The 13,554-nt window shown below is 40.5% G+C and overlaps 2 protein-coding genes across 3 annotated transcripts; one reads left to right on the forward strand and one right to left on the reverse strand.

The window, feature by feature from the left end:
• Positions 1-389: 389 nt before the first annotated feature.
• On the forward strand, positions 390-3,825 carry cd59 (CD59 molecule (CD59 blood group)). Its single transcript, XM_051380968.1, has 3 exons — positions 390-609; positions 2,145-2,246; positions 3,146-3,825. The coding sequence occupies exons 1-3, from the start codon at positions 555-557 to the stop codon at positions 3,343-3,345; spliced, it is 357 nt and encodes a 118-aa protein (XP_051236928.1). The 5' UTR covers positions 390-554; the 3' UTR covers positions 3,346-3,825.
• A 639-nt stretch (positions 3,826-4,464) lies between these two features.
• kcnj11l (potassium inwardly rectifying channel subfamily J member 11, like) lies at positions 4,465-9,817 on the reverse strand. 2 transcript variants are annotated; one of them, XM_051380863.1, is made up of 7 exons: positions 9,684-9,734; positions 8,610-8,653; positions 8,367-8,576; positions 7,540-7,779; positions 7,197-7,466; positions 6,220-6,427; positions 4,465-5,829 (listed from the first exon to the last, which is right to left on the reverse strand). In XM_051380863.1, the coding sequence occupies exons 3-7, from the start codon at positions 8,523-8,525 to the stop codon at positions 5,396-5,398; spliced, it is 1,311 nt and encodes a 436-aa protein (XP_051236823.1). In that variant the 5' UTR covers positions 8,526-8,576; positions 8,610-8,653; positions 9,684-9,734; the 3' UTR covers positions 4,465-5,395. The 2 variants fall into 2 exon arrangements, with proteins under 2 accessions (XP_051236823.1, XP_051236822.1); XM_051380862.1 differs by lacking the exon at positions 8,610-8,653 and having other exon boundaries at positions 8,367-8,529; positions 9,684-9,817.
• Between the last annotated feature and the right edge of the window lie 3,737 nt (positions 9,818-13,554).

Below are 13,554 nucleotides of genomic sequence, written 5' to 3' on the forward strand. Positions count from 1 at the left end.
ATAAGCTATTGTTATGTAGAAAGTCACACAACTCTTTGGCGACTACTTTCTCCAGAATCTTAGAGAGGAAGGGGAGGTTAGAAATCGGTCTATAGTTGGCTAAAACCGTTAGTTTCTCTGATCATCTCAAACTGACAGGATCTGTTTTATAACAAAGTTGAACCTCGTGAGTAAAACTATTAATTTCTAACCTGAATAACATGTGGAGTGTGATAGATGTGTGAGGTTGTCCCGGGTCAGAACCATGTTCATCACAACACAGCGGAGTTAACCCGGCTACGGGAATGGAACGAGAAGACCTTTAAATAGATTACAGAGTACTACAGCCACAATAAGCCTCAGTGAGGCAGCGGCCAAGTAATTGTTGGAGGGGGGAGGAGGAGGAGGACGTTTGGCCAGACAGGGTGTCTTTGTGGTCCGCTGGACAAAGAGCCGTTCTCCTCGCAGGGTCACAGTGGAACCAGATCGGACGCCAAACCCCAGCCGGACGCTCTGCAGCCACAGCCTGACTCCTTCTCCCGTCTGCTTTCACCTCTCGTTCGCAGGGAGACGCCATGAAGCGCTGCCTTGGATTATTCCTGCTCCTCTGTTTTGGGATGCTGCATTTGGGTGAGTGGACCACATCACACCCTGATTTACACTAATGTGTCCCGAACTGATACCCCGCCGTATGTAGCAGGTTTGAGAAGCAGTAAATAAATGGTTTATAATAGAGGCAATGAAGATAAATGTGTAAAAGACTGCAAGAGATAAAAGCACAATACAGCTAATAGTTCATTTCAGTTGATGGCTACACAAACAGTACCAATAAAAACAGACTTATAATGTTTACCCAAAGTTAAAACCCTCAGAGAACTGCAGCAGTGTAGAAATTGGACTTCTACCTATAATATATCTCTGATAAGCAGTGTTGGCCTGATTACTCTATAATGTATTTTATCACTTATTACTTATTAATCCCCGCCAACAGTAATTAGTTACACTACTAAGTTATATTACTTTCTGCTCCTCCCCACAAAATTGGTAATTGTGTTTTTTCTCCCAAAAATTCAGACTGACGATGATTAAAATCCAGTTTTGTTTATTAAAATCAAAGTAATCGAATAGTTCCAGCGTTTCATCTTCCAAACTATTTTCCTCCACGATTACAGAAATGAATCTGAGGATCAGTACGAGACAATATAAGTGAGGCTGGAACTAATTATTTCTTAATATTATTACTGAAATGTATATATTTAGTTACACTGTAGAAAGTAATATCATTACCGTAAAATTACTACTAGTAATGAGTTACTGCCCAACACGGCTGATGAGACTAAAATAGTATAACTTTTGGTATAATAGTACAAAGTTTTGTTTTTGCAGTTAATTTGAGTAATTATTATCTCACTGTGAGAAAATGGAGACTTTTGATGTAATTGTGACGTTGAGGTTCTGCAGAGCTGCTGAAGCAGAACAATCACAGTGACACTGAATACAACTACAGCCAGAAGTGTTTAACGTAGTGCCAACTTGCCGGCTAAAGCTTTATTGGTCCTTTATTGTTGTTACTGGAAATAAATGACGTAGCAGAAGCAGCTTGTTCACATCCTTTATTTTCTATGCAGATGACTGAGCTTTGTGCAAGTATGACAATAACTTATCTTTACACTTCTGAATGTGTTGTTCATGGAACGAGACATAAATGAAGACGTGTGTTACGTCCTCCCAGTCCAGCAGCTGTAGTGGATCCATTAGCTGACCCTGTCGGACTGGGAGCTCCCAGTCAACAGGACCAGATACAGCAGCTGTTACAGGCTGACGACAGGGAATTTTTGTGTTGTTGTTATTGTTTTTACTGTTATATTTTAAGATAATATTTGTTTCTGTAGTCAAACAGTTTGAGGTTATCATTCAGTTTTTACTGACCGGCTGCTGGAGGCTGAGATGGAAGCGAGCGATGAACAATGGAGGTTTATTATGTTGAAGAAGGTTTTTTTAGACGTTTTAGATGTTTTCATTCATTTTTTTTTTTAAAACTTAACATGACATGACTTAAAGCTGGTGACAAACCTTTTTCTGGCAGCTGTCAGGTCTACAGTGGTGAGTGTCTCTGTTGATCCGTACGAACGGCTAAAAAACTCTTTCTTGTTCTTCTTTTTCAGGTTCTGGACTTCGTTGCTACAAGTGCGCTGATTACACGGGACAGTGTCAGAATGTGCAGGAGTGCACGTTTGAAGACTCGTGTATATCTCTGAGTGAAAGAGGTCAGTTATCGTCAGTATTTACTTTATTAAACGTACTGCTAGCACTGAGTGAAAAAAGAAAATGGCTTCCTCTACCTAGCTAACTAACGGCTGATGTAAATTAGCTGGCTAGGTAGTTAGCATTTTGCTACTGCGAAAAATAATAGCTAAATAGCTAGCTAATCTAAATTTAACATTAGCTAGCTAACAATGTCAGACATTCAAATTCTTTATTAATCGTTATCGTCTTTAGCTGCTGGTAAAAGTTAAAAGTCGATTAATTGATCAGTTGATTGACAGAAAAATAAACTATAAATATTCTAAATACTCTGTGTGTGTGTGTGTGTGTGTGTGTGTGTGTCGTGTGGTCTGTGTGTGTGTGTGTGTGTGTGTGTGTGTGTGTGTGTGTGTGTGTGTGTGTGTGTGTGTGTGTGTGTGTGTGTGTGTGTGTGTGTGTGTGTGTGTGTGTGTGTGTGTGTGTGTGTGTGTGTGTGTGTGTGTGTGTGTGTGTGTGTGTCTCTGTGTGTGTGTGTGTGTGTGTGTGTGTGTGTGTGTGTGTGTGTGTGTGTGTGTCTCTGTGTGTGTGTGTGTGTGTGTGTGTGTGTGTGTGTGTGTGTGTGTGTGTGTGTGTGTGTGTGTGTGTGTGTGTGTGTGTGTGTGTGTGTGTATGTGTGTGTGTGTGTGTGTGTGTGTGTGTGTGTGTGTGTGTGTGTGTGTGTGTGTGTGTGTGTGTGTGTGTGTGTGTGTGTGTGTGTGTGTGTCTCTGTGTGTGTGTGTGTGTGTGTGTGTGTGTGTGTGTGTGTGTGTTGTGTGTGTGTGTGTGTGTGTGTGTGTGTGTGTGTGTCTCTGTGTGTGTGTGTGTGTGTGTGTGTGTGTGTGTGTGTGTGTGTGTGTGTGTGTGTGTGTGTGTGTGTCTACAGGGGGGAAGACCATCCGTCAGTGTATCAGGTACACGGACTGCGATAACTCTCGCCTCAGCCAGATGTTCCCGTCCATCGCCAGCTTCACGTACCGCTGCTGCAGCAGCAACCTGTGCAACTCTGGCAATGCTGTTACCACGGCAACGCCCGTCCTGGCTGCGGCAGCGAGCCTGCTGAGCGTTTGGTGGTGTGGGGTCTGAAGGTTGTTGTAGTTCAGTATGAAGCTTGTTTGAGTTAACACCAACTAATGTGAGGTCACTGTGGCTCCTTCAGGTTCTCAGGTCAGTAAAGAACGACTGCGTTTACTAATGTTCAGTTTAACAGGAAATCCAGAACAAAATGACTTTATGTCAAATTCATATTCACGTCTGTTTGATGATGACCTAAAAACTGAAACTGATCACATTACAAAATAAATTGTCTCTAAACTGTTTGTTTGGTTAGACTCTCAGATCTCTTCAGTCTCTCGTCCTCCTTTTTTCTGCTGCAATCGATTGTTTTCACAGGAGGATCTTTCATATTATTACAGTGACATTTATTTTTCTATATTAAAATACAACCATCTGGTTCCAATTGGTGCCGTCTGTGTGTTCATGTGTTCAGTGTGTCAGATCTGTTGCTGTCTGCTTTTTGTAAATTAAACATTTGACAAACAGTTTAAATAAATAAATGTGATTGAAGGCGTCTGTGGCTCTACGTTTGTTCAATCTTTACTTTGGTTTCTGTTGTCAGGACCACGAGCAGCTACATCCCATCTGCTCCTCATTAACTAATATTCTTCCTTATGTCCTTTCTTTACTACAATAATACGAATAATAAACCTGCCTCACAAAACCAGGATTAAAACGTCTCAGGAGGCCAAATTAAAATCATATAGAAGTGAGGTTAAATAAAAGAGAATAAAAATAAATACCAACAATAAAACAGATAAAACATGTTGCACAATGAGCCGCACTGGGGCAAATAACATACACAGTGACCAAACAAACAAACATAAATAGATGGATGTGGGGCATTTTTATCTGTTTCCACCAGGAAAAGCCTATTTTTCCATTTCGTACATCCTGGAGACTTTTGCCGACCTCATTAACGGTGATTATTAGTCTCTATAACTAGCTGTGGGAGCTTTGGACTCTGGATCCTAGAGAATTTGGGCAGATTTGTTTGGTGTGCTGTAAAGTCTGCAGACTCCTGATCTGAACTCAACGTGTTTCACTTTGTTTTTCAGAATAATCTGTATGAACTGAAGACTGTACAGTTGGAGTTCAGATTTATCGGATCGTAGTAACAGAAGAAAGAATTTAACTTTGCCTTGAAAATATTGCTTCAAATGCATTTTATTAGAACAGAAACAAACTTACATCACTGGTGAAACTGACAGAAACAGCCTCGTTAATAATTAACACAGATGAGAAATTAATAAAATTGAATCAACTTGAGACCAAATTAAAAAAATAGAATATAAATAACAGCCTATAGACAGTAAAACTCCAGCAGTGTCACAGTGAGCATCATCTGCTGTAGGATTTAAACCCATATGTGACTTATAGAACATCCTATAACACACCAGCTTTATATGGCTTATATACAATATAATGAATAAATAGTAAGCAGTGGTTGCTGCCATGCCTGAACAATAAAAACAGATTACATGTAACCACAAGCTTTTATTGTTGTACAATATAATATAAAGTGTTTCCTGTATAACGTAATAACCTATACGGTTATAGAAAGGTTAGGTAAAGTTTTTGCAGGGTCTCTGGCAGTGACATTCGAAGGTCGCAGGATTCGGTACATGATTGTGTCATTTCCTGTTTCTGTATTCACCTTTTGCACATTGTACTTATTCCTTTCACAGAGAGAGAGAGTTTATCCTCACTCAGTGAAAGAAAGCGTCTGAGAGGGAGATGTTCAGATTGATTCCACTCACACGTCTGAATGCTAAACACAAAGCTACAGCCAGCAGCTGGTTAGCTTAGCTTAGCATAAAGACACCTAGCCTGGTTCTGTCCAAACCAAATCCACCTACCAGCAGCTCTAATGTCTATCTAATGTCCATGTCGGTCAAATACCGACTCATTGTGAGACATACTGACGTTATATCTCGTGTACAAAGAGTGGAACAGATCATGAGAGTGGCGTCCATCTTCTCTTCTGCCTCCCGGCTCATCTCCATCTGGACCTGAAGAAGTGGATGTCGTGTTCACTGAGTAGGATCCAGTTTGTAGTCTGCTCCCTGTTTCCTGGTTTTCAGTCGCTCATCTCTCCCAGTCCGTCCTCTTCTATCTGTCGTCCAATCACCTCCAGCTGCACCTTCTTCTTCTGTCCCTTCTTCTCAACCTCTTCCTTTGGTGTCTCTGATTGGGCGTACCAGGGATGAGGGGCGGAGCTATCGCAGGTCCGGCCTCCCCTGCGGAAGCCCCCCCTGCCGGCCCGGACCAGCCCCCAGCCCTGCAGCTGGCCTGTGTTGGAGCTGCCCTCCTGGATGCCCCTGGTCTGGTCCAGCTCCTTGGCGCTGAGGGACGACATCTTGATGGGAACCGTGTTGCCGAACTTGGAGTAGTCGACGCAGTAGCGGCCGTCCTCCTCCGTGATGATGGAGACAAAGCGCCTCCCCCACAGGATCTCCTCAGGAGTGTAGGAGGTCCGAGCCTGCATGGTGATCCCCGTTGTTTCCACCACACCTACAAACCGAGGAAGACTCATTCTTTAATGATAACAATAGTTACAGTTAGCATAGCCTTCATCAACCAAACTCCATTCAGAAAACAAACATTTTAAACCGACATTCTATGAATCTCCATCATGATGTCATTATTTCAGTCTCAACTGCTGTCAAATAAAGATCTGAAATATAAACAACGTGTAGAATACGACTATACGATTATTATTATGAGTGCTCTGATGTTTAACAATGTGTGTTTAATATTCCCAGACTTTTATATCTTTAAGTGTTTCACAGGCTGTGCAGTACTCTCTATATGTTGTTGTTGTTGTTGACGTTGTTGTTGTTTAGAACTTGGAAAAACACATCCTAAAGGAAAAATAGACTCCAGGTCTGCGTGGGTCCCGACCTTCCAGGATGACGACGATCTCCAGGTCCTCGGAGGCCAGCGACTGGGCGGAGAGCTCGTACAGCGGACTCCCTCTCTCCATGGTGTGGCTGATGATCAGAGGAGAAACCAGGAAGATGCCGTTGCTCCTCAGAGGGTTCTCCACCTGGATGTCCAGCTGGCACACCGGGATCACCTCGCCCTCCGCCGTCACCGTCCGCCGGATCACCTGGAGGGAAAGTCAGCGTGCAAACAGCGAGAGTAGGGACGGGGCTCTGAATGTGACCGGTTGCAGAGTGTGGGGGGGGGGACTGGATCATGTTTATATAATATCATATAATAATAATAATATAATCTATGGACAGATAGCTTGTTGCTATAGTAACTGCTGTTAACTGCAGCTGCCTTTAGCTAGTTAGCGCAGGTAGGAGTGTCTGTATCGTTAGCTACACAGCTCACGGAGCTAACTAACAGTAGCAGGTTGTCTGTCCATCAGGGTTGAGGACATCAGACCGAAAACCAGAACACATTTATGATTACGATCGAGATCAGAGTCCTGGTCAGAGCCGCTGTGAATCACCTCAGTGCGACAGCAACAAGTTCAACTTCTGACCCAGCCAGCAGACAGTTAGCTTAGCATAAAGACTTTTCATCTCTTTTAGCTCGTTTCTGTCTCTTTCTCTCACTCTTTCTCACACTCTTTCTCACACTCTTTCTCTCACTCTTTCTCACACTCTTTCTCTCACTCTTTCTCACACTCTTTCTCACACTCTTTCTCACACTCTTTCTCTCACTCTTTCTCACACTCTTTCTCACACTCTTTCTCTCACTCTTTCTCTCACTCTTTCTCCCACTCTTTCTCACACTCTTTCTCACAGTCTTTCTCACACTCTTTCTCTCACTCTTTCTCTCACTCTTTCTCCCACTCTTTCTCTCACTCTTTCTAGAGCTTCCAGTCAGAAATACACAGTGAAGTTTAGCTCAGAGTCAGACGTCACCTGCAGCTGGATGGTGGCAGAGATGATCATACTCTTCCTCAGGTCTCCGACTCTGAACATGAATGTTGGGCGACCGTTTCGTGAAGCGATGACGGCGTTTCTGGAGAAGATGAGCGTCTCTGCTCGTCGGTTGGCCTGCGCCGTCTTCATGAACACGCAGCCGAGCATCACGGCGTTGATGATCAGCCCCAGAATGTTCTGGATGATCAGCACGGTGATGGCCAGAGGACACTCCTCCGTCACCATCCGGCCGCCGAACCCGATGGTCACCTGCGGCAGACGGGACGTCAGCATCTACAGCTAACGAAGCACAAACACCTGGACCTGGAAGACCAGCACTCACCTGGACTTCAATGGAGAAGAGGAAGGCTGAGGTGAAGGAGTGGATGGCGGTGACGCAGGGGATGGGGCCCGGCTCGCCGTTGGGGTCACGGGGCTCCAGGTCTCCGTGAGCGAAGGCCAGGAGCCACCAGATCATAGCGAAGAGCATCCAGGAGCAGAGGAAGGCCGAGGTGAAGATGAGGAAGGAGTGCTGCCACTTGAGGTCCACCATGGTGGTGAAAACATCCTGCAGGAACCGACCCTGAAACCCACGAAGAAGAGACAGGAGAGTAAAACTGCACAGAAAACCACCGCCATCCATATCTCATATCTCATATCTCATCTTATATCGTATATCATATATCTCACATATCTCATATCTCATATCTTATATCACATATCATATATCTCATGTCTCAGCCTTTCATACAGCGTTCATACGGTATTTTCATGAGGCTAAACTTTATTTTAATGGTAAAAACTTGTATTTATACAGTAAAATATGGACTAAAAATCAAACACTAATGTCCTTTCACTGTTATAGTAGAAAGTGTATACTGTAGTTATTACAGATAATATTGTTTTTGTAAGTTAATCGGTCCTGACGCCTGCTACACGTGGACTAGCTGCGCGGCTAACTAACACGAGCTCTTGCAGACGGGCGCCATCTTTTGTCTGCAGCTCCGTACACTGTGTCGCTCTTTATACTGCGTCACCTGACCTTTATACCCCCAGCTGATCTCCTCTGGCGTCAGTATGAACTGGCTGATTGAAGATGGATCAGCAGCTGCTGTTAGAGGAAGGAACCACAGTCACACAGGGAACAGGTTCCCATTGGTTGGGACGTACCTGCTCCCGGATGTTCTTGTGAGCCACGTTGCAGGATCCGGTCTTGGTGATGAAGCGGGCTCTCTGAGACCTGACGCGGCTGCGGTTCGGCTGGTTCTGCTCCTCCGCCAGACGGGTCAGCAGGAAACCATCCGGCAGGAGGCCCTTCCTGGCCAACATGATGCTGCACACACACACACACACACACACACACACACACACACACACACAGTAACACACACACACACACACACACACACACACGTAACACACACTAACACACACAGTAACACACACACAAACACACACTAACACAGTAACACACACACACACACACACACACACACACACACACACACACACACACACACACACACACACACACACACACACAGTAACACACACAGTAACGCACACACACACACACACACACACACACACACAGTACATGTTCAATATGTTTCATTAATTCAATAAGACGATAATAATAAAATAATAATAATAATAATAATAATATAATAATAATAATACAATAATAATAATAATAATATAATAATAATAACAATATAATAATAATATAATAATAATAATAATAATAATAATAATAATAATAAATAATAATAATAATAATATAATAATAATAATATAATAATAATAATACAATAATAATAATAATAATAATAATAATATAATAATAATAATAATATAATAATAATAATATAATAATAATAATAATAATAATAATACAATAATAATAATAATAATAATATAATAATAATAATACAATAATAATAATAATAATAAGATATATTTGTCTCTCTCTGTTAAAATGTGGTTCTTTCAACATAGGTTAGCTTAGCATATAGCATATGTGAGTAGAGTAAAGCAGCTACAGTAACTGACCCTCTGGAGGGCCTCGAGCCCTATGTTGGGAACCAGTGGGCTAAACCAGTTCCCTGTATATAAAGTACAGTACGTTCCCTGAAGGTTCCCTGAAGGTTCCCTGTTACTGTATTATTATTATTACAGTATTATAGTTAATAGATATAATAGATTATAATTAAGATGGTGGTATTTGTACTTTTACTTCAGTAAAGGCTTTGATTTTATATGAAACTATATTATTATTATTATTATTATTATTATTGATTACTCATTGAGTCCAACAGCTGATGGAGGACATATTTATTAGTTACACATGTATTCTGTTAATCCCCATTAAGAGCCATTAAATGTTCGTGAGCCCGCCGCTGCCGTGTTGTTGTCAGTGTGTGTGCTGATCAGCTGTATTATTGATCACTGATCATATAATCGCAGGTAATAAACACATCCGGTTACCTGGTGAGGAAGCAGCTGAGCTCGAGCTCCTGCAGAGTTCGGATATTTCTGACAAACGTTTTATTTAAGACTCATCACGGCCTCCATCGTCCGCCCATCACATCCTTCATTCAACCCCCAACACCAGGACCCGGGTCAAGTTAACCCAGGATACAGGGTTCCGCATCACGCCTTCAAAATAAAATACCAGCGCGCCTTTGTTCCCTCTCCACACAGATGTGTCACAGCCAGATGTTCCCATAAAGAACACACACTCATGGTCTCTTCAAGCTTTATTTTGATGTTTGGATTTATATCATATATATTTGTATTTTTCCCATATAGATAAATATAAAAACATATGTTGTTGTTTGGTTTGTTTATTTTCTGCATTGGAGGAAAGTAACTAAGTACTTCATGTAATGTAATGTGGAATATGTTTGTGTTTGTGACAAACATAAACAGGAAACAGAAACACGTTCTGTGTTCTTTATTAACTAAATGAAACGTACAACAACAAATACAGAACAGCTCAAATTATTTCAAAGTAGTTAAACACCAGAATATTTAACATAAAGCTGCAGTTTATGATTATTTTCATTCTAAAATAAATAGTTTCTCAATGAATTAATGAATGGATTATAATGGTGACGTAGGTAACTTATATGTTATTATTTTACTGGCTAATAATTCAAAAATATTTTCAGTTTCTGACAAAATAAAATGTCATTTCTTTTAAATGTTGTTGCTGTCTCTTAATCAACTAATCAATCAATTGTTCCCGCTCTTTTAAAGCAGATTTATTTACATTATCTGACATTTGGGAATGTGACATTATCATCAGTTTCTACTCTTTGTTTAAAGTCTTTAATTTTGAAATATTGGACCTGTTTCCGGTGTAATGTAATCCGGATACAGTGAAGTTGACAGAGCTGCTGCAGGATGCTGAGCAGGTTCACAGTGCAGAGCTTCCTGCTGCCTACAGGGGGCCCCAGAGCACAGGACACACACATTCACAGTCAGTGGGATGTTCGTTATTGGTTATTGATCAGAAAGGTCTAATCAATGTTCCCAAAGCTCACTGAGTGCCCAAGGATTTAGTTAATTATTAATTATTTAAAGAAAAGTTCCTTTATCGCTTTATTTATCAATATATTTATCAATCAATCACTTTATTTATCAATATATTTATCAATCACTTTATTTATCAATATATTTATCAATTAATCACTTTATTTATCAATATATTTATCAATTAATCACTTTATTTATCAATATATTTATCGATCAATCACTTTATTTATCATTATATTTATTGAGAAAATGTATTATTATATCTATTATTATATATTATTATATCTATTATTATATATTATTATATCTATTGACACTATATGTTATATATTATTATATCTTTTTACACTATTATTATGTCTATTATTATATATTATTATATCTTTTTACACTATTATTATATCTACAGTATTTACAGAGATATTATATCTTATTACAGAATTATTATTATTATCATATGTATTTGTGCTTCATGTGAACAGAAAGTTAAAAGGAGAAATAAATTAAACTTAGAGCACAGAACAACATAAAGTTAAAAAAAACATGAAAATATTTTACAAATCAATAAATTGACAATATTTTATTATAAAATAAACAAACTTATATGAAGAGGAGCTAATAAATCCTCTTCATATAAGTTTATTTTCTCTAACTATGATCTTGTATTATTGATGAAGATGATTTGAAGAATTATGTTCCTGTATTATTGTTAATAAAATATTAATAAGTTAATAATTATATAAAATCCGCCTGCAGGTGGCAGAACAGCGCCGCCGTCAGTCTCCACTGCCGATAATAAGCAGGCGAAGAAGAAGAGCCGTTTCTCTTCCGGTCTGGGCCGGATGTTTGGATTCCGGCCGGATGGAGGACACACACAGAAGTATTGTTATTTAAATATATAATGTGATATTATTCAAAGATAATATTATTAATATAATTAATAATAGTTAAAAACAAACTGACAGCGACCCGGAAGTTTAATTTGTGACGGCGCTGTTGTTTTGTGATGCTAATATTAGCTAAAAATGCTAAATGCACTGTTTCTGTTAGTTATTATTAATTATTATTATTATTATTATTATTATTAATTATTATTATTATTATTATTATTAATTATTATTATTATTAATTATTATTATTAATTATTTTTAGTTTATTATTATTATTAATTATTATTATTATTGTTATTATTAATTATTATTAATATTATTTATTATTATTACTATAATAATTATTATTATTATTAATTATTATTACTATAATAATTATTATTAATATTAATTATTATTATTATTAATTATTGTTATTATTATTATCGTTTTATTGGATTAACATATTGAACATGTACTGTGTGTGTGTAATAATTTTATTATTATTAATAATTGTATTATTATTAATTATTTATTATTATTATTATTATTATTATTGCAAATGACTGAAGGCAGTCTGTTCCAGTCCACTGTTTACTGGCAGGGGTTTCAGGGATAACTGTCCTGGGATCTGCTCTGAGGGCTCTACTGAGTGATCTACTGAGACATTTATACATTAATGTAGGTTCTGTTTGATACAGTACACAGTGAGAGAGATGCTCATAGATACAGTCAGAGATCTTCTTACTCCAACAACTCTACAGAGGAGGCAGCGTCCTCCAGTAGAGACTAATGTGGTGGTGACAACCTAAATAAAGTTAGATCTGTTTCCATAGTGACAGACAGAGACATCGGACTGATGGTACAGCTCCGTGCCACCAATGCAGCCATCTTCACTGGAAGGAGGAACTCCATGAGAGGCTGGAGGTCGGTCTGGTTTCTCCACAGTCCACCAGTCACACGCTGTATCCAACAGTCAGTGTGATCACAGGCCTCCACCCCTCTGATAGAGGACTCTCTCTCCTGCAGGGCCATAAGGAGAGAGATGGGGCTCCAGGGGATGTTGTCAGCACGGCAGCTCAAGAGAAGTGGGACAACATGAAAGTGCTGAACTCTACAGGGCAGATAAAGGTCGACTGAGGAAGAACCAAATGAGGTTGTGGAGTCTCAGGCAAGCTCACGTTAGACTGCATTCTGTCCAACGCAGGAAGAGATTTTTCTGGACTGAGTGCAGCTGAAATGGGAACTCTGCAGCACGCAAGGACCCTCGGGGAGGTCCTGGACCTGAGTGGAGTGCCGGAACATTGAGGCCCCGAGCAGAACCCAGTCGCCTGTGGAGGTTGCTGCAGCCGGGAGAAATGTGATGGAGACTCCGAACTATACGTCACCTTGCTGCCTGACTGCACCACAGAGACCAACAGGACGCCCTCCTCCTCCAGAGACATCGTCGGGGAGGCCGTCGTGGTGGACAGGAAGCTGATGGAGCTGCACGAAGAGGGGCGGGCTCTGGAGAGAGAGCAGGCCGAGCTCGACAGAGAGCTGCCCAACAGGGACACGGTCACTCTGGAACGAGACAGAGCGGCTGTGGAGAGAGACCGAGTGTTTCTGGAGAGAGCCGGAGAGGATTTAGAGAGAGAGAGGGTGCTGTGGAGGAGGGAGAGGGCGGCGCTGCAGACGGCTGTGGACGGAGATCGGGCTGAGATGAGGACAGAGAAGGAGGTCGTGCTACTGACCAGGTTGTACCAGAGCGTGATGGCTGCAGACCTGGATCCAGACTGGTTTCTTTGTTCCAGAAGCTTGTTGAGACGCTGTGAGTGGAGGATGTTCTGTGTATACGTACTCTTAATGTGAAGAAAGGACAGACAGATGGACTCTTTCTGGCAGTTTGTTTGTTCCTGTTGCCAACCAGTCTTCATGTGCTAATAAAGACTCTGTACCTCTCTCCTTTG

The sequence above is a fragment of the Dicentrarchus labrax genome, unplaced genomic scaffold (genome assembly GCF_905237075.1).
Source record: "Dicentrarchus labrax unplaced genomic scaffold, dlabrax2021, whole genome shotgun sequence".
Taxonomy (NCBI): domain Eukaryota; kingdom Metazoa; phylum Chordata; class Actinopteri; family Moronidae; genus Dicentrarchus; species Dicentrarchus labrax.